Here is a 22271-nt window from a genome sequence, read left to right as displayed (position 1 = left end):
ATTTGCTTTCCAGTCCCCTTGTCTCCTTTTGTAAATGAGAAAACTTTCGTTTTAGTCAGCACACACAAAATTTATAATTGAAATGATTTAAATCACTTGCTGTTTTTTTTAAGTTGGAGAAGAGACCCTTTATTTCTCACTGGCATGGATGTAAATTATATGTGTGTTGTTATGTGTATTTTGATATAAGGCACTATATTTGCAACATTCTGCCCATTAACCTGTATTTCTTCTGTCTACAAAATGGTTAATTCAAAATGTTGCAAAAAATGGACAGATAGTCTGAAATACAAAATATATGAAAACTTCAGTTGATAATTACTGCAAATGAACCATCAAATAGAAGAGTTGAAAAGAAAGCTTAGCAGAGTTGTCTGACCTTTCATCCACTGAAGAAATCTCTTGGGTAAAACCTTCATGGGTGATTAGCCACCTATGTTGGACAGCTCTCATATGTAGTTTTTTCAAACTCTCATTGATTATTTATTTATTTTATTTTTTTATTTCTTAAAATTTACATCCAAGTTAGCATATAGTGCAACAGTGAAATGTTAAGGTGAAATCTGTTTCCATTTATTAGATCTAGATCATCCCTCTGGTGAAATAGTATGTCTTTCTTTGATGAGATATTTAAAGACAGCTATCTTGTCCCCTCCAAGGCTCCTCCCTCTCCTTGAAAATTTCTAGTTCCTGACATTTAGATTTTTCTTGGTTTTGGAGAGTGCCAGAGTTCCCAGTGGATGTTCAATGGGACATTGGTCCCTCACAATACTCAACGAAGAAAAAAGAATAAAAAGCTTCTGAGGTTAAATGCATTTGAAAATCCTACCTGCTAGACCTTTCTCTAGTAGATTCACAATGCACATCATATATTAAAGTCTTAGAAAGGCTTTATAAGTAAGGAAACCTAGTCTTCTTCAAAATTATCTCATTATGGAATCTTTTCCTTTGGGTGTATAATACTTAATGCCCATGAAACACTGGTTCAGCAGGACATACTTTGATTAAGTGCTGATCTTATTTTGAGAGCAGTAATTCCATGGCAGAAAGATTTGTGTTCCTTTCTTAACTCTAACACTTACTAGCTATTTGTCTGTGGGTGAGTTTTCGGTTGTTTATTTAAATTTCAATTCAGTGGTTTCATTTATAAAATGCGTATACTAAGGGGCGCCTGGGTGGCTCAGCCGGTTAAGTGTCTGACTTCAGCTCAGGTCATGATCTCGTGGTTCCTGAGTTTGAGCCCTGAGTTGGGCTCTGTGCTGACAGCTTGGAGCCTGGAGCTGCTTTGGATTCTGTGTCTCCTCTCTCTCTGCCACTCCCCTGCTTACACTCTGTCTCTCTCTCTCAAAAATAAATAAACATTAAAATATTTTTTAAAAATTAAAAAAAATGAGTATACTAAGTTTTTTTTGTTGTTGTTAGAGACAGAGCCTGGCATACTACATTATTTTTTTAGTACTAAATAATGATGGCACCTTAAAATTAAGTGATGAGAATTTAAAATAATACTCCATGTGTTATTTAATTATATTTCTTTAACAAATATTTTATTTATAATTCTGTTTTTCTATGTGTGTTCCCACATTTGGATTGTGAGCTCCTTAAAGAAAGGATAGTGTCTTAAGTAGTTTCTTTTTTTGAATCCTCAGCACTAATTTGCTTGATATGAATTAGTTTTCAAATTACTATTGTCCATGATTGGGATAACACTCCATTAACATATCTCAAAATGCTTGAATTGTCTCTATTTTTTGTCATTCACAATAGTTATGCACACAGAATTTGTAGTTGGTGATTTCATAACCACCCAAGTGGTTTTTACAGGAACCACTGGTATGCCAGATCTCTACCTCTAGAATATACTTATTGATTATGTGAATCTAAATACAGACTTTTACAATAATCACAATTTGATGCCTAACCTTTAATCAGGTCTATTGTTCTGTCTGCTCAGGATATTTTTGAATGTTATCCATTGAACCAGCCATCCATTTAGCTTTCTTTCACCTCTAAGTATGTGAACTGTATAATTTAAGACATAATACATGTGATGAAAATAAAGGACTAATAGAAAAGACTATCGATAATAGTTTATAGATTCATTTCTGATGAACCCATGCTGATTTTTATGAATAACACATCTGGGGATATTTATGGGTGTTTATGCTTACTTTATCAGACTTCACAATTTTGAGAATTTCTATTTCTTTAAATATGGGACATTTGTTTATCTTGAAAGCTTGTTATCTAATTATACATGATTTAAAAAATATTACTCTCAATGTTTCTATAGCTACATTTGTATGCTTTTTCAGTACTCTTGGGTATAAGTTGGCTAAGTCTTTACTTCTTTTAACATGTATTTAAATCTAAGACACAGGATTTCCTAATGTCCGTGATATTTTCCCTACATCTTTGAAAAGTGATTTCTAAAATACATGTATATATTGATCAATTCTCAAATATTTGTTTTTGTATTTGATATTCTTAAATATTTGTATTTGATATTCTGAACTCTAGGATCGCATAGATTGAATAGATTGGTATCCAACTTACTGAATAGCATTTATTAAAATTCAATTCAGTAAATTCAATTCCATATTCATTCTATCAAGTTCACACACTTGAAATCTACTATCACATATTGTTGCTAAATCATCCTGTAAGTTTATGCTATACTTATTATTTTCTGTGGGTTTTATTTTTGCCAATTATCTTTTTCAATATCCAAAATATACAAACTCCCACACGTATACCCTACATTTCAATTTTATATTCTATTGATCAGGTGAGAGAATCTCTGGAATAGTGCTTTCTTTTTCTTTGAAATTGGCATTCACCCATTACTTGGTGTTCATTAATCTACAGTGTAAGAAGATGCAGTCCTAGGTTCTTGTCTATACATCCAGGAATCACGTTTTGCACTCTTCTTTTTGTTCCAAAGAAATAGATTTAAGGGACAGATGATATACAAACAGTACATGTAATTCTCCGAATATTTCAGCTGTCCGTGTAGGATTTCAGCCAGCACAGAAAGTAGTCATGTATAGCAATAACAGCATGGAGTTTGGAATTTCCCTTTGGGGAAATTGCTGTATATCTTAGGGTCTCCATTTACAAATATGAAAAGAATAAAAGTAATAATAAGTATTTCAGAACAATAATAGTATTTGAGATGATTTGGGAAGAACTAGTGCTTATCACAGTACAAAGACCATAGCTGATACTTTATAAATACATTGGTCAATATATACTCATATAGTTCAGTAGGAGCACCTAGTTTACTAGGTTTAGAGGATGGCATACATAGGTTAACCAAAAGTAGGTGGTTATTATGATAATAATAGCTACCATTTACTGACACCTATTTTTATGTAAAGATCAAGTAAGTCATATGATGCCAGGTGCCTTTACTTCATGAAAAAATCACCTGATCTTTGATTCATATAAAAGGAATTAGTATGCTTTTAAGTTTAATAATGAAATGAATACCACTCAACTTGCTAGCAACACCAATGAAGCTGTCTCTGAAAGCAAATGGTAAATAAATAAAGCTCTTATTTAAAATACTGCTGAAGAGTGGTAGAGATGGGAGATTACTTATTTATGAATTTATTTTACAGGAATATCAGAGATGTAGACAAATTGGACACAGATTCACATATAAGTGTTTATTACAGTATTAGTGTTGGCAATTGCATAAATTGAGAATATTTCAGTTCAGTGTTAAACAGGAGGTAAGAAGTTACACTTTGTTTTCTGAAAAACAGAGATACTATACTTTATATAGCCAGTAGAAATTAGGTTTTAAAAATATTGGATAACACTGGAAGGTTCTCAGATTATAACATTAGTTGACTAAAAGTATGATATATGATTATACTAGTTTAAAATAAACTCATGTGGAAAACAGATCAGATGGAAGCACCAAGTGTTTATTGCAGATTTGTGGGTTTGAAATTTTAATTCTTACCTTTTTGTGTACTTTTGAAATTTGTTATAACAAACATTATTTTTATAATTAGAAACAAACATAATTCTAGTTGAGAGGGAGAGAGAATAATGAAACAACTTTATGCTACACATTTCTCTACAAAATAGCCTTCCCAAACTTCTCCAGGTTGAGACCAGGAAAAACCAAATCAAAATGAAGCTAAACAAAACACCAGCATTTAACAATAAGTAGCTCTTATTTTTAATTAAGCCATGGAAGGCATTTTCCCCATACAGAATATGGAGAGAGATAAAGAAATAGATATATTTTTTTCCTCTATACTAAGGAAAGTTTTTCTGCAACAGAAAGCTTTGACTTTAACTCTGTGAAGGTGAGGAAGAATAGATTAAAAATAATTTACAAATCATGTGATCACAGTTAAAACAGAAAGAATTTCAATTTTAAAAAGTACTTTTGAAATTCAAATGTTATTATATTTTGTTTAGTGTTGATTATCTACGGTTTTATATATTTCCTAGATCAAGAACCAAAATGGGCATAGGAAAAGAAACCAGTACCTCTGGCCAATTTAAAAGCTGGGGTCACCTCTTAAAGCTTCTACCTTCAGGCTTACGGGTTTTACCTAGATTTTTTTTTTCAGTTTTATTTATTTAGAGGTGCCTAGGTGGCTCAGGTGGTTAAGCGTGGGACTCTTGATTTTGGCTCTGGTCATGATATCATGTTTTTGTGAGATCAAGCCCCATGTCTGTTGGGCTCTGTGCTGACATCTCTGAGCTGCTTCTCTCTCTTTCTCTGCTCCTCCCCTGCTTTCTCTTTGTCTCAAAATAAATAAATTAATTACAAAAAGTGTATTTATTTACGTAGTCTCTATATCCAACGTTGGACTCAAACTTATGACCCCAAGATCAAGAGTTGTGTGCTCTTCCAACTGAGCCATCCAGGCACTCCTACTTAGTGTTTTGAATTAAACTCAAAAAAATTAAAAAGCTGGTACAGATTGTGTTATTTAATACAGTGCATTCAACAATGCATATATGTGTATATGTATATGTATATGTATATGTATATACATATATGTATATGCATTGTTGAATGCACTGTGTTAAATATATAAGGCTTACTTTCCCTAACGTATTATCAAGGAGTGTTGTGGTGGGGGTTCTTGAAGTAATTCAGATTGATGTTTTATAGATATGTTTTCTACTCAAGACATTGTCTGATCTATTAACCATCTAGTCTGTGAATTTTTTGACAGCATTAATGAATCAAAAAAATTTTAATGCCCCATTATGTCATCTCTTTCACAGCTATTTATCTTAGCAAGACTTAAAAGTCTTAAAATGATATATTCTAGTTCTACCATCTCCCACCTCCCCCATTTATTCCTACTTGTATTTAAATGTGTGAAATTTAACAGAGTGTTCTGATATTTATCCAGATTTTTATTTTTCTTGGTTAAAAAGTTAACACACTTTGCATCATTTCACTGATTTAATCATTTCATATAAGGCTGACAGCCCCCAATTCTATATAGAAGGCAGTGCTCTTCAGTCACACCTCATATATCTGGCATTATTGGGAAATGAGGTTTCCACATGATTGAATTTTCCAGATAATTCAGCTGAGGTCGGCATGCTTTTGCTGAGCTCCTACCATGTAGCTAGCACAAGGGACAGGAGGCCGAGTAAATAAAATCCCAAAAGCCCACAGCCCGAGGGCCAGGGGCTGTGGTGGGCCTGCCGCACGCAGACTTTAATAACTATGATACAATGTGCTAAGCACTATGATGTAAGTATGCACTAAGTGTTGTGGAAACACAAATGAAGGGGAAATTAATTCTTCATGTGGGAAGGTGAGGGACCTTAGGGGAATCCACTGAGAGGGGTGCACCCTTGAGCTGGGCCTTTGGAGATGAGTAGGAATTTTCTATAAGGAGAGAGCAATTGAGAGGGAAGGAGGGAGAGAGAGAGAGAGAGAGAGACAGAGAGACAGAGAGACAGGGGAACAGGGAGGGGGACATGTCCTAGAAGAAATATTCCTAAACATTAAAATGTTTAAATGTATAAATTAAATAATACAAAGAAAACTATCAGGGCCAGTATTACTGCTACTAAGGATAGCAGCCAGCACTTCACCATTTAATGGGCACTCACCATGTGTCTGGCACTGTACTAAATGCTTTACTTGAATTAATTTTTTCGCATGTATACACACACACACACACACATATATGCCTATATGTATGTGAAAAAATTAATATCTATATACCTATATATGTGTGTGTGTGTATATATATATATATATATATGTATTATGTATAATTCAACCTTTTGCTAATGTTCTGCTATGAATATACATTTTTGTACTCCATTGCAAAAACATCTGAAGCTAGCCTGCTCGATGTCATTAGCCACCTTCACTACTTGGATATATTTAGTTAAGCTGTCATCGTTCCAGTTCACAGTCAGCTTCATATTTACATCATCTCCCGATCCTGCAACTCTAAGATTTGTGATTCTTCTGTGGAGGTACTTCAGAACGTACATTGACAATTTCTACTCGGGAAGATTTCATGGGCTCTTGAGAGCAGGATAGCAGAGGAGGACACTTGGTGGTTGATGACCTTTTACTAAGTATACAGGATCGTAGGTACACAAGTATAGCTTAAATTTCTTCACTGTGCAGGGATTTACGTTCTAGTTCAGTGGTTCTCAGCTTGGGTGATTTGGCCCCCCAGGAAACACTTAGCAATTTCTGGAGACATTTTTGACTGTCACAGTTGGTGAGGGTGGAAAGATGGGGTGCTCCTGGCATCTAGTGGGTGGAAATGCTAGGGTAAACCTTTTACAATGGACAGGACAGCACCTCCACACAATAAAGAATGATCTGATCCAAAATGTCCATAATGCTGAGGTTGAGAAGTCCTTCTATTTATGTATTAATGTATTTATGTATTTATGTATTTGTTTTTAAAGTTTCTTTATTTTTGAGAGAGTGAGAGCAGAGCGTGAACGGGGGAGAGTAAGAGAAAGAGGGAGACGCAATCTGAAGCAGGCTCCAGACTCTGAGCTGTCAGCACAGAGCCCGATGCAGTTCTTGAACCCATGAATGCAAGATTATGACCTGAGCCAAAGTTGGATGTTTGACTGAGCCACCCAGGCACCCCAAGAAATCCTGCTCTTTTTATAGATTTAAGTTATAAATTTAAACACAGGAATAAAGTACTGTCAAGTCAATTTTCTTTGACTAATTTCATATTTTGGGTCCTGAGAATCATAGCAAGGAAGAGTTTTTAGAGGTCTTAGAGTTTGGGGTGCATGGTGCTTTGTACACATGGCTCATTGATGAGGGGGCATTAAATGTGGTGGGACTATCTTTCTGATCGTCTTACTTCCTTATATCTTGTTGAATGATGGGGCCTCTGTATATATATATATATCCAGTAGCACATGTTTGGATTTCTCTGCAGGGGAAAAATATGGGATGATGTCATGCCAGGAAACCTGTTAAACATTAACAATATCTTGGCAATTAAAAAAAATTTGCAGAGAGAAAACTGAACTTTCATAGTGGGAGTTCAACTTTTTTTCCCATTTTTGCCATGTGTGTCATCCAATTTCATCTAATATTGCTATTTTACCAGTTTGCGTCTGTACTTTTGAAATGTAAATACAGCATTGCATCAGATATTCTGAAAATTGGTGCCCTGTGAGATTCATAGCATTTTATTATTTCACATTTGTTTTGGTAGAAAAAAACACTTGAAAATATCAATCAGCTAACAAATTCCAACACTTTTAAGTTACAGCTGCTTGTGAGAGAAACTTCTGACATTATGAACTCCAGAGAATATAATTTATTAATTTGTTGTCCCTTGTTCATGTATTCCATACCAGAACTGGACAGTGGGCTCCTTAAGTGGTGTTATGGTATGTATGTCAAACACCCAGAGGAAGATGTATGATGCTTTCTCCTTGCGTGGCCATCATTACATTTTTGTTGGACTTGGTAAGCTATCCAAAGGCAAAGGGTGATGGAAGGAGGTAAAATACTTACAATAGTAGAAATTTTGGAAAAACTGGAGATGTCCTGTGGACTGTAAGGTTCATGACTTATGGAAGTAAAGTACTGAAACTTTTCTTCCAAATGTATCTGTGTTTCTTCCAGACAAATTCTGAAAGCTTTCCTTGACCAGGTTGAGTGCTTCTTGGTTAGATTATAGAATGGTTATACTCTTGGGTAACTATTTCTTTTCTCTGTCTCTCTCTCTTTATATATATATATATATATATATATATATATATATATATATATATACACACACACACACACACACATATACACACATATATACACATATATATACACATGTAGAAATAGATATTGAAACTATAACAATCTGGGGAATGTTTCTGCCTCAATATTTCTTGTTATGGATTATACAAATAATTTTACTTCTTTTGATAAATGTTCCACTGAATTTTTTTCTTCTAATTGATTCAGATATAAAGGTTCAGTATGGATTATATGCATCAAAAAATTTTACTAAATTTAAATGAATTAATACCTATACCCCAAATTTGTAAGTGTGGGTTATTAAAGAAATTTCACAGTAAAAATTGCATAAATCACTTCTTATCCTAATTATTCTATCAAGCATAATGCACACAACTTATTATATACATACATACATGCAATAAATGTGTTTTGCTAAGAAAATAGCAATGGTAGTCATTTGCGTAGCATTTTTTTATTTGTGTATCTTTTCATACCTACAATATATTTATAGAGTTAGATATTTTAATCTTTATTTAAAGAAGAAAAAACAAGCTCAGAAAGGTAACTTGAAGGGAATAATTATTTTTCTAGTACTAAACAAAGCCTATGTATAGCAAGTCATTGTTGAAATTAAGCAGATAACAACTCCACCTACAACTATGATTCTTTGATTTATAAAGGAAGGCTTATAATAATGAGGTTCATCAGAGTATCCATGAGTCCTACTCCTTCTGCTTAAGTAATAAGAAAGTATTTGCTCTAAGTCTGTGATACAGTATCCTGATAAAACAGATTTCAGCAAAAGATGAATGGGAGTCCCATATAAGGACTCATCCAATACGTGTTACTTTACCCAATTCCCTTTGCTAAGAAGTGATTTCTTTTATAAACAAGTTTTACATGCGAAACCAAGGATAGTGTTACAAAGAAGTAACCAAGCATATGCCTATTTTGGAAGATTTTCAGTGTTGTATATGCATATTTCTTCTTGTGTTAAAAATAGTACAAGTTGTTTTGTCTTCTAAATGTGAATTTAAATGGGTCCTATCAATACCCTCACTTCTCTTGCATTAACTAAAAATTCCTCTACTTGACTCTGTTTGCTCCTTTTGTCCCAAATTCCATGCTATTTCTCTTTTCCTCATTTTATCCAAACTCACTGATATAAAACTTCCTTTAAATTCCTTCACTTTCTTACATTTATTCACCCCTCAACTCCTGCAATTTGATTCCCATAATTCCACTCTCTTGATCATCTACCAACAGCCTCCTTGTTACCAAATCTTATGGACACATTTTCATTCTTTGATGCTGCCTACAACCTCCTATTTAACACATGAAATATCTGTATTTGTAAGAAACAACCAAAAAATTTGGATGGCTTAATGCAACAGAAATTTGTTCTCTAACTGTTCTGGAGGCTGGAAGTCCAAAATCAAGGTATTGGTAGGTCCATATTCCTTCTAAAACCTCTAAGAGAGGATCCTTTCCTCCTTCTTCCAGCTTCTGGTAGCCCCCAAAGTTCCTTGGCTTTGTCAGCATAATTCCCATCTCTGCTTTCATCTTCATCTTCCTTCTGTGTGTGTCTATGTCTCTTCTCTTTTTATAAGGAGAGCAGCCATACTGGACTAGCCCCACCGTAAGGACCTCATCTCAACTTGATTACACTGTAAAGACACTGTTTTCAAATAAGATCACATTTATGGGTGCCAGGGATTAGGACTTCAACATACCGTATGCATTCAATGCATACCAGGGAGTGTGTCAGTTAGTCTCAGATAAGAGAAATAGAACTACATGAATGATAAGGAATAAGGGACTTATTACAGTGATTTGTCTTTCTGCAATCGTGGGACCTGGCCAAAGAGTTTAGGTGAGGCTGTTGCTTCTGCATCTGGTGATGAGTCTGAAGTCTGTAGTACAGGCAACTGGTAAGGGAAATGGATGTGGAGTAGGAGAGAATGAGGAGAACTTGAAACCTGGGAGGATAAGCTCAAACTCCAAAAACATTGGGGAACCATTCTAATTCTCAGAAATGCCAACTTCAGTGATGTGGGTGACCTGCAGGGGTAGCTGGTGAACTTCACCATGAGCTCCACATACCTCTTGCTCAGGATGTGCAGAAGGTGAAGGGGGTGATCTGGCAGGAGGAATTGTGGGTCAGGATTTGGAGAAACTGGTGTTGCTGAGATCCAGGGGAAGCTCAAAGAGCTGTAGGCCCATCTGTTCCCCACAACAAGGTGAGCCAGCTGATCAGCGACAATGCATGTGAGCAGGAGGAGAGAGTCTGGCACTCTACCAAACTTCCAAGCCTAAACTTGGCTGCTGCTTTGCTTCTACTCCTGCACAAACTTCTTATATGGCTCACTGTAACACAGAACCAAACAGGGAAGAGAGTTCTGCGAGTCTGGGTTTCAGTGGAGCTGATTTGACAAAGTATGAAGCCGTAGTGGTCCATCTTTGTTGAATTGGCACAAACATACATTTTATAACCATCCACACTTTCCAAAAAATATAAGAGTAAAATCATTCTCTGCTTTTTTATCCATCTCTGGATGTTGTTCATTCCTTTTCTAGCTGGGTCATATTGCCCCTTTGATATCCTGTCACTTCAATATGAAATGTAAGGTTAGCTACTATCAAAACTACCTAAACTATATGGTAGGCAGAGGGGGAAGGGAAAAAAAGAATTGGTTAATATGTGTACAAATACATTAATATCAAAATAAGAAAGTAATACTCATACCGATTACAATCTTCACTTCTACAACTGGTCACATGGTTGAGGCAGGTATTTATAACTTCCTTCTTCTGTTATGTAATCTTTACCCTTTTGTTTTCCCTAAGCACTACTGCTGGTCATTGTTCCTTGCCTAGTGAAGTAAACAAAACATTCATTTTTGAAGTGTCTGGGCTATTAGCAGTAATGCCTGTATTCAGCTGTAGTTTTCCATTGACCTTTATCACTGGACATGGGAATACTAAGAGGTAATATCATATATTTCGGATATTCTCCTTTTCCACACTGTGGTAGCATCAACGTGGTTTCCTTTTGACATTTAGGATCAATTAACCCACAGACTAACGCAGCCCTTTCTCAACTTGTTGATTCACTGGCATGAGGAGTCCAAAGTGACCCCAGGCTGTCTCGATGTCTAATTTAATGGACCACTGCTAAGGCTACCAATAGTACCATTCCACTCTTGGGAACTAAGAGCTCTGGACCAACAGAGCCCAACATTTTGGTGCCAAGCAGCAAAATTTTCGCTAGCTGAATCAGGAAGAGTGAGGAGAAGAGCCACTCCTGTTTCTACCCCTTGATTTCTAGAGCCAGGAGAGAGGGCTATGAGAGAAATAGTCTTACATCGGTTGCTGGTTTAGAGCATACAAAGCTTCCTGAGGATATTAATCCATTTGCACAAGATACTGACGAACAACTGGTGGCACAACTGAGTCTTCAAACAGGCCATTCCATCATCTTGCCAGGCCATCTGCTGCAAGGTGATGGGACACATGGTGAGACCAGAGAATTCCATGACATGAGCCACTCTGCTCTTCATTTGCTGTTAAATCAACTTTTTGATCAGAAGCAGCATTAAAATTCCACAACAGTTAATAAGGCATTCTATAAGTGCATGGGTAGTGATTTTGGCAGAAACCTTATGGGCAGAGAAGGAAAATTTATATTCAGAATGCCTATTCCAGTGAGGACAAGTACTGCCGTCCTGTGATGTAAGTGCTTCAATCTAATTGACCAAACACAAGGTAGCTGTCTAATCCCTCTGGACAATGATACTACAAGGATTTAGAGTAGGGATTTGACCTTATGCAATTGTGGAAGATAGTTAAACAGTCTAAGTAAGGCTGTTGCTCCGCATTTGGTGCTGAGCCCGAGGTCCTCAGGAAAGACTAGAAGAAAAGATGGGTGTGAGTTGGGAAAAAGAAGGGCAAAGTAGAACCTGTGAGGTTGGTCTCGTAACCATGAGGACAACAAAATTGGAACCTATCTTCAAGGTTCAATTTCAATGATGCAGATTATTTCCTAGCTACCAAATCTTTCCTCATAGATGTGTCCAGATGCCTGATGCTGGATTCAGAGGAACTGAATAAGGAGATTTCAATGGGATCTGCAGCTGCCCCACACCAATATGGTGAACCAGCAAATCTCAACAGTATGCCTAAGCTGTAATAACACTCGATCATACAAAAGTCTTCCAAGCATAAATATGGTTACTGCCTCACTTTTACTTTTCAAATATTAACCAAATTTCTTTTGTGGCCAACCCAGGTCCAGAACCTTATAGGATAGCTGCAGTTGAGTTAAACTGATGTTGTATAAAACCTACACTAGGAGTCAATGGATGTTAAATTGAAAGAATGAATAAATGAATGGCTGGGTAAATAGATTTACCTGGGTAAACCTGGGATCTGGTCCTCCAACTGCCTGAGTAATCATAGGACTAATTTAATTGCTTTTTAAATTTTCTCATCAATAAAATAACAATTCAGCTAAGTAATTTATATCTCACTTAGTTCCAGTACTCTTTGATATGTTTTGGTTACCTTCAGAGGTAGAATCCCAGACTAGCTGATTTCACATCAGGCATTCTTGGTCATAATTTTTATTTTAGTTTTATAAAGAGAATACTCTCATTATTCAACTATTTAGACAGTAGAGGAAGTTAACATTTCACACATTTAAAACTACATGCATAGTGTGCTACTATGCACATGTTTGGATACTTATATGGGCGTACTTATATGCCTGATTTTAAAGAGAACACATAATCATGATATGATCCTATAAAAATGATAACTGCTTTACTCAAGTAAAAGATCCAAAATATTAGAGGGAGAAACTGAATATTTATATAATGTATTTGTTTATAAACACAGATATATAATCAATGCAGTTAAATAATACCATAAATAATTATGCACATATATTTTAGTCATATTGTAGAAAATATTCTTTAGTATAGCAATAGTCCTTGTTTCACTCTCAAAATATATATGTGAAAACTTTCAAACTTTTTACATGCATGTTTGACATCATATCTATCACTGTAGCTATATTTCGAGTCATATATCACAGTATTACAAACCACATCATCTGCAGGTCCATCTCTGTTGTTTGAAAAACAACATTTTTTGAATCTGTGTTTGATGCTGTCATTGGAAATACTATGTTATCAAAAGCACCGGTATGTACGCGGTTTTTGTTATTGTTTGTTTTTAGACTTTTCTTTTTTTAAATTTTTTTTTTAACGTTTATTTATTTTTGAGACAGAGAGAGACAGAGTATGAACGGGGGAGGGTCAGAGAGAGGGCGACACAGAATCTGAAGCAGGCTCCAGGCTCCAGGCTCCAAGCTGTCAGCACAGAGCCCAGCTTGGGGCTCGAACTCATGAACTGTGAGATCATGACCTGAGCCGAAGTCGGCCACTTAACCGACTGAGCCACCCAGGTGCCTGTTTTTAGACTTTTCTACATGGATAAATGATATATCCACAATGCAGCTTCTGACTCTATGCTTCTATATATGTGATTTTTAAGAGAGTGACTTAACAAAGACAGCCAATAATTGGATTTTCAAGACAACACACCCAGGAAGAATTACTAAATTTCTTTAGGTCTTCTCCTTCTCTGACTCCTTATCTCCTCCCCATCCCCACCCTACCCCATTCTACTCCCCCCTTTATCTTCTTCCTCCTTTCTGCTTTAGTGGTAACCAATTCTATCCCTAACATCTCTAAGCATCCACAAATAACATCAATTCAGGTTACTTGATGCTAATGTGTCTCCCCAAGAAATACTTTCCCAGACTTCACAGGTCAAAATTAAGCAATTTAGAGCCATCTGTGTTATGACACTGCATGTAAAAACTCACATATAGTTTGCTTCTCATTTAGATATTCAGATCATATTACATTTCCGTCTTTATAGAATCTTTTAAGGCAGGGGTCACCATACTATATTTTAAACATTGTGGAAATTGAGGCTGAGGAACCCCTTAATTGTTCAAACTCTGTCTGATACCCAAATCCTTTTTTTCATTACATTACACTAATAGTTATATCATACTGATAAAATTAAGCTTTAGTTTCATCTGTTGCCATATAATGAAATACATAGCCTCAGTTTTCTCATCCCATCCATCTAAATTTTCAGATGAGTTGTAAGAATGATGACAATTCAAAGTTTGCTGGATTTTGGCCCCTGCTGCTCAGTCTATAGTGAACTACCTACCCTCCTGGTATTTTGAGACTCCCAAGGCACATTTGCAAAACTCTTTCCTTTCTCAGTAAAATAAAAAGCACCCTTGTAAATCCGCATCTACAGCCCACTGATTTCCCATGACTAGACATGTTTAAACCTCTGGTCATGATTAAAGTAAAATCTGCTCCAATGTGTTTGTACGGAGCTATAGATGTATCTACATATGTGCATATGATTTTTCACCTTTGAGTAACTATTTTTAATTACTTTATTAAAGTTATTAAAGAGGTCTGCATGCATGTTGCAAATCCTTTTTCTGTTAAATATGCCTGTATTTAACAATTGCATGATGACTTCATTTAGCTGTATAAGAAATTATTATGCTTATTTATATCATAGTCTAGACAAATAATCAATTCTATCTGAAAAAATACAAATTTTAGCAATTTTCAATTATTTTCATCAATATACATTTACTTTCATATATTTGTTTTTGAAAATATTTCAGTGTTGATAATTGCTATAGCATAAATAAACATAGAAGATTCACATCCAGAATAATTTATGCCTTACAAAATACTTTAAAATAGTGTTATGGGCTCAATTGTGCCCCCTTTTCTCCGCTAATTCGTATATCAAAGTCTGAGTTTCTAGCACCTCAGAATGTGACCTTATTTAGAGATAGGGTCTTTGAAGAGATAAATAAATTAAAATGAGCCAATTAGGGTTGCCTTATAAAGAGAGGAAATTTGGACACAGCCACATACACAGAGGTAAGATGATAGGAAGACACAAAAAGATGGCCATCTACAACACAAGGAGTCAGGCCTGGAACAGATCCTTCCCTCACAGCCCTCAAAAGAACCCTACTGACATCTGACATCTTGATTTGGACTTGCAGCCCCTAGAACTGTGAGACTATAAATTTCTGTTAAGCCACCCAGTCTATGGTACTTTTTTTTTAAGTTTTTTTTTTAAAGTTTATTTACTTGAGAGAGAGAGAGAGAGAGAGAGAGAGACAGAGCATGAGCGAGGAAGAGGCAGAGAGAGAGAGAGAGAGAATCCCATGATGGAGCTCAAACTCATGAATTGTGAGATCATGACCTGAACTGAAATCAAGAGTCTCGGGGCGCCTGGGTGGCACAGTCGGTTAAGCGTCCGACTTCAGCCAGGTCACGATCTCGCGGTCCGTGAGTTCGAGCCCCGCGTCGGGCCCTGGGCTGATGGCTCGGAGCCTGGAGCCTGTTTCCGATTCTGTGCCTCCCTCTCTCTCTGACCCTCCCCCGTTCATGCTCTGTCTCTCTCTGTCCCAAAAATAAATAAACGTTGAAAAAAAGAAAAATTAAAAAAAAAAAAAAAAAAAAGAGTCTGATACCTAACCAACTGAGTCACCCAGGTGCCCTTATGGTACTTTGTTATGGCAACCTTAGGAACTAACACTAGCATTCTGAAATAATTGCTTATATACATCTATGTAAATGGACTTTAGATTGACTTTGCTAGAATGCAGATTTTATTTTTGGTTTCATTATTATAATTGTAAAAAATATACAAGAATTCTATTATGGACTTATTTCTTCTACAAATAAATATATTTTCTTACACATATATTTTCTCTCTACCATATTCCTTTTAAATGAATTAATATTTTCAAATATCTTTTATTAGACATTTTGAGAATTTCTATAAAAACATCAGGTGAAAATAGTAAGATGAGGCAACTTTTACAAGTTTATTTTATATTATTCATAGGACATGGTTATTATTTCTAGTATTTCCAATGATGTAAGTTCCATTTTTTAGTGGAGTAATTTTATACTTCAAAAGAAATCACATCTAATTTTCTATAGAACGAGTGGGAATTTATTTTTAAGAGACTGTTATGAAAGGTACTACATCAGTGAAAATTGCAGAATTGTTACCATTGCATTGATTAGTAATAGACTTGATTTTTCCAAAGCATATTCTGTTGCCCGTAGGTAATGCAGAAGAGTTTCTATAAAAGGAATGAGGAGAAATTAAAACATACAATTTATCAGTCAAAAATAAAATAGCTTTGAATATGAATAGGAAATCATGGAGCTTATGAAAGCAATGGAAATGTCATAACTTCAGGGGGAGGTGACTAGAAATGGATGGATTTTTCAAGCCATACTATCTGCCTAAATTTACCCTCTAATGAATTGCAAGTTGCATCTCTGAAAATCGTATATTTAAGGCTTGATTGAATCCTCTGGCTGGTGTGTTTTCTAAATATGTGCATTAAAACTGAAACCATTTTCCTCACAGTCATGCTTGAAAATTTGGGGACTTGAGCATGGATATTTTGGGAATTTTTTTTTCTGGAAAAATAGCATAATTTAAAAATAAAAGAAAATATTACCTGAGTAACTACCTAAAGACCTTTGTTAATTAGTGGTGATTGCTCTCAAATTTTACCTCTTTGTTCTTTTTTTTTTGTTTGTTTTTCAAGTGTCTGTTTATATCATACCAAGGGATGACATTAAAAGCTTTGCGGAGTTTAGTAGAACATGTATACTGTATTTCAAATGAAAGCAGTTTTGACAGCAGGGTGGCGCTTAAGTATTTCCCAAGCTGCAGGGCGACTCCTTCTGTTTAAGAGCTAATAATGTGATTAAATTAATTCTAATATTACAGTCTCAAAGACACTTATCAAATATCTCAAGAATTTAACTATAAATTGTATTTTCTTGGATTCTGTTTACTTGGTGAGTTTTCCAAGTTAGGAAGAAGAGGGACAATTTGATTGATCCCTTCCCACTAAGAATATAATGGGTCCTTAAAATTCAAGTGGGAACTAATTGTATATTTTCACTGTATTGTAGTATATGCTTGTCATATGTCTTTGATATCTCAAACTGAGTCCGATTTTGGAAATGAAAAGGTGTCTGGAACCCTCCTTTGGTAAACATTATGATTAAAATTGTGAAGGAGAGGGGTGCCTGGGTGGCTCAATCCGTTGAGCATCTGACTTCAGCTCAGCTCATGTTCTCACAGTCCATGAGTTCGAGCCCCATGTCAGGCTCTACCCCTGGAAGCAGAGCCTGGAGCCTGCTTCAGATTCTGTGTCTCCCTCTCTCTCTGCCCCCCCCCCCATTCACCCTGTATCTTTCTCCCTCAAAAATAAAATAAAAACATAAAACATTTTTTAAAAATTAAAAAAATAAAATTGTGAAGGAGGATGAGAGTTGTATAGTCGGAGTAGTATAGATGGGTGATTTAAATAATCATAATGCATTTATTTTAACTTTTTTAGGTTAATGAAGGATGGAATAAATCAAGTTGAAATAAAGAAATGAAGATGTAGCTTCCAAAACATTAAGAATCTTCACTTCTGTTAAAAATAAATTTTCAATTATAATATTTTTTAAGAAATAATATATACATGATTTGGTTTTATTCAAAATTTGCTTTTTACATTTTCTAAGCCATTTTCTAAGTGTCTTGTGTGATGCAGATAGATGGCAAATACAGTAGAACAGTATTTAACATAGCTGATTATGACATAGTTTTGACTTTCCTCATATAAATAATGTCCTTAAGCAGAATCAGCACAGTATAAAAGGTCATAAAAGTGCATAATAGTCTATTTCTATTCTGCTTTGAAGAAGTTCTAATGCTTTTCCCTTCACCTACCTGACCTTCAATTTCATCAATATGAAAGAGCTATTGTCAAGATGACATGTTGGAAATTTGTAACATTTAGCTCCGAGGCTGCCATTAGTAAGGAAATAATAAATAAAGCAATTCGCTATAATTCAACAAATATTTATGCATTTGGAAATTGAATGCTAAAATTAATCTTGATAAATGTCAATCACTGTGGAGATCATTCTAAAACAACAAGTTCATAATTATCACCGCAGGGGTCTTATGCATGCAGAGGATGTTAAAGCAAGTCAGGGTGCACCTGCTGCTCAATCCATTGAATTCACTTTTAATCAAGTAGTGTGGTCTGAGACCCTCTCTTGGCCTTTGGTACCCATAAAATAATTACATAATAAAAATGGAATGAAATAAACAAAATAAAAATATATTATAAAAATGGGAAAACATATACTAAAAAATAAATGAAAAAGAAAAACGTCCCCCAAACAGATGCTTGCATCACCTGCCTGTGCTCCATTCTTTTAACAAGCCACATTCATCACCCAAATTAGAGTAGCTACTTTCATCTCCATTTCCTTTCAATTTAATCCTTGCTAGTGTGAACTTGCCAATGATGGCTATGTACAGATAGTGGTTTCAGGGAACACTGATTACCAGAGACCAAATCTAGACCACAAAGCCTGTTTGTAAAGGCAAGTGAAGAGCAGGAAAATGGAAATTACTTTCAGATATTACTAATCTGCACCAGATTTGGGTTGGGGGCCCAACAATAAAACGTTCTGTGTCTTATTTACCCGTCACTTGAGTCACTTGTTCCCCTTGTGCTTTAATTATCTTTTGTTATTTCTTTTAAGTTTTGTTATTTTAAAGAGTGCTTTTGGAATGTTTTCACTTAAGTATAGGAAATGATGATTTTCATTCACACTTTTAACTTTTTTTTGTTGTTGTTCTTTTTCTCCCTAGGGATGCAGATCTGTTCCTGTTAGACACAAGAAAGACCCAAGCTTTAGATGTGGGTTGGCTTGTCTTTGATATCACTGTGACCAGCAATCATTGGGTAATTAATCCACAGAATAATTTGGGTTTACAGCTCTGTGCAGAAACAGGAGATGGTAAGCAATGAATTTCAATATTTTTCATGGGGCTAGTTTTGACACACTGAGAGTTACAACTTTGTACACAATTTAACCAAGATATGTTTTATACCTACGTTGTGCAAGGTAGCACCCGCCATAGGATAGTGCAATACATCAATTGGTTAATTGATTTATAAACATATTTACTCAACACACATTTATTTTCAGCCTCTGTGGTGGGGATAAGGGGTAAAGAAGAATTATGTATTGGTCCTGGCTCTGAAAGAGTTTTTAATCTAGTCTTGAAGAACTGTATGCAAACAAATAGCACTACCATAACAACACCGAAAGAAAGCTATATACAAAATGCTATGGATCTATGTCTTGATTATGATGGTAGTTATACAACTATATAGTTTATAAGAATTTATAGAACTGTACATTGAAATGAACACTACTGTATGTAAAAAATATCTCAAAACTTGACTAAAAATAACAAAGACATACACATATACATAATAGTGCTAGGGAAACAGGCAAAGGAACTACCAATAATACAGGGGAGAAAAGAGGCACGAAATACTGCAGAAAATAACATCGTTTGGTCTTAACATATTCCAATATTTGGTCAAAGACAACACCTCCAGGGTCATCTGTTGAGTTGGGGGTGGGAGGGGATCAGTAGGAAAGGTTTATTTTGAAGAAGCTCCAGAAGTTTTTTTATGCTCACCAGTACTCATTGACCAACTGTATGGCATGCGCTTGGCTAGATGCTAGACGTAAAATGGTATATTTAGAAATATACCAAGTGGGCTACATTGTGCCTCACACCCTGTGAATGTTAGGGCCAGGCCCAGGGAGGGTGATTTATAAAAGGATGATTAATTAGAGGGTGTACCTTATTTAAGTTTTACTCTTTTAGTTTTCTGCAGGATCAGTCAGTAGACACATTCACCCTAGAGGCTGCCCTACTCATTCCTCTTTGCTGTATTACACTACAGCCTTGCTCAAAACATACAGTTAAGTAAAAGTTGGGTCTGATTTGGGTCTCTTTTAAAGGGGTTCATCGCTGTAAGCATTAGGACTTCACAGTGACATTGTGTTACCTATATAACCAGATTCATAGATGAAGAATACTATAACCAATGCTGGTTCCCCAAGGATTGTGTATATGAAATGAGACTGACAGATACAAACCAAATATATTACCGAGTTCATCCTCAGATCTTGATCTAGTAATAGAGTTATTGAAGTTCTTAGTGTTATTGAAGTGTTTCAGGCATTTTCCCACCAAATCTAGGCTTTTCATAGATTTTAATGACAGCACTGAATGAAATTTTTTTAAACAATTCAAATATCTTGAAGTATAGGTTATTTTTCAATTATGGCTTTGCGATTAGCATTGAGGATTTGCAGAGTTCAAGCATTATGAATGTAGACTGAGAAAGTATGCATTTAAATAATCTTCCAAGAATTCTTACACTGTCAAACTACTGTACATTTATGGTCAGAAATGTGACTGGGAAATCAGCACTGTGGGGGTGAGCAGTCATTTCTTCCCTGGTATGTGGCCCAAACAAGAAAAATTAAATTAGTGGTATGTGCTTCTCCTAGTCTTCTCCTCAGGGAGATGCTTGAAATGTCTAACTAAACAATTCAAGAGATCTATGAAATATGATCAGCCTCTTTCTTTTTCATTCCCTACCCATTCGCACCCCACTTGAAAATTCTGATATTTCTCTTTTTTTTTTTTTGTTCACTCTTTCTTCTGTATTGGATCTCTCTGCTTTACTATCTATGTAATTTGGCTTCTGTCTTGCTTTCAACTTACGTTTTTCTCGCCAAGAACTACTTTATATTTTGTAGTTTCCTCCCACTCCTTGATTTATTTCTCCTATATGTTAGGGTAATTTTACTTTAAATTTATGTTGTATTATTTAATAATATGGGAAGATTGTTTTGAGCCTAAAATAAATTAATATTTCATTTTTTTCAAAGGTTTCCAAGTCCTTTATTTAAGACTTAGGTTATATACAGCCTTCGTTGCTTTTCTTTATCTCTGTAATACTGTCCAATATTAAAATATGAAAATGGTTAAATGTGCTAGGCAAACTGGCTTTGTGCCTTTAAGCAATACTTAAAACAGATTTTAACCAGAGCTAGAGCATATTTGGCCTTCAGAAAGCAAATGGCCCTCCTGGTCCCTTAGTTTTATTAACTGTGACCTTATGGAGAATATACTTGTGACATTTCTCTATAAATATGAATAACCAGATGCTTCAGCTTATTATTGCTTCATTCATTACTACTGCTGATGTGCTCAATGTGATATTGTGATATTGCTTCAAACAGAGCAAACCATTTTTAATTTACAGTAATGGGTTCTGAAAACATTTACTTCTCAGCAAAAGTAATTGGCAGTCATGATTGGATGATACTCAGATGATTTCAAATGATTTGTTGATTACCCACTTATTCATTTGTTTGGCATACACTTATTGAGTATCTATACATGAAAGACAATATGTTAAAGGGCAATATAATCTGGGAGACAGATATATGTAGCTAATTTTAGAAAGGATAAAACATTCTAAATGCTAAAAATAGTAGCACAATCAAGACACTACAGGAAAATGAAAGAGAGAGAGTTAACTCCAAACAAGTCAGAGCCAGAAGGACAGTGGTTCAGGTGACTTTTAAGCCAGGTCAGTTCAATAAGATTTCAAGAAATGGAGATGAGAAGAGAGGGAACTGTGGGCGTATGTGGAGTGGTGGAAGGGAGAATTCATTCCTAGATGAGGAAACAAGGTGAGTAAATGAATAGAATGGCAAATCGCATGGTATAGTCTGGAAAAAGTCGATAGCTCAGAGTTGGCCAGAACAACAATCATGTATGAAATATGACTGCAAATGCTATTAGGAAAGTGATTTGGAGACAAATCATGGAAGGAAAATGAAATCTCACTTATGTATAGTATATTCTTGTTGCTTGATCACACGTCATAAAAGAACCAGACTTGCTGCTTTAGTCAATCACAGCAACACCATCGTATGAATGTTGGTTTCATGAGGTCATAGGATGTATATTTCACCTTCACAGTTGTACCCTCTGT

General features: G+C 35.4%; 1 protein-coding gene across 1 annotated transcript in view; it reads left to right on the top strand.

The window, feature by feature from the left end:
- BMP5 (bone morphogenetic protein 5) overlaps window positions 1-22271 on the top strand; it is a 117334-nt gene that overhangs the window by 59089 nt on the left and 35974 nt on the right. Inside the window, exon 3 of the mRNA XM_047860435.1 lies at window positions 19046-19194. Coding sequence (XP_047716391.1) covers window positions 19046-19194 — 149 coding nt within the window. The remainder of the gene's footprint in view (window positions 1-19045; window positions 19195-22271) is intronic.

This window comes from Prionailurus viverrinus, chromosome B2 (genome assembly GCF_022837055.1).
Source record: "Prionailurus viverrinus isolate Anna chromosome B2, UM_Priviv_1.0, whole genome shotgun sequence".
In the NCBI taxonomy this organism is placed as follows: Eukaryota; Metazoa; Chordata; class Mammalia; order Carnivora; family Felidae; genus Prionailurus; species Prionailurus viverrinus.
This window is presented reverse-complemented; position numbering and strand designations above follow the sequence as displayed.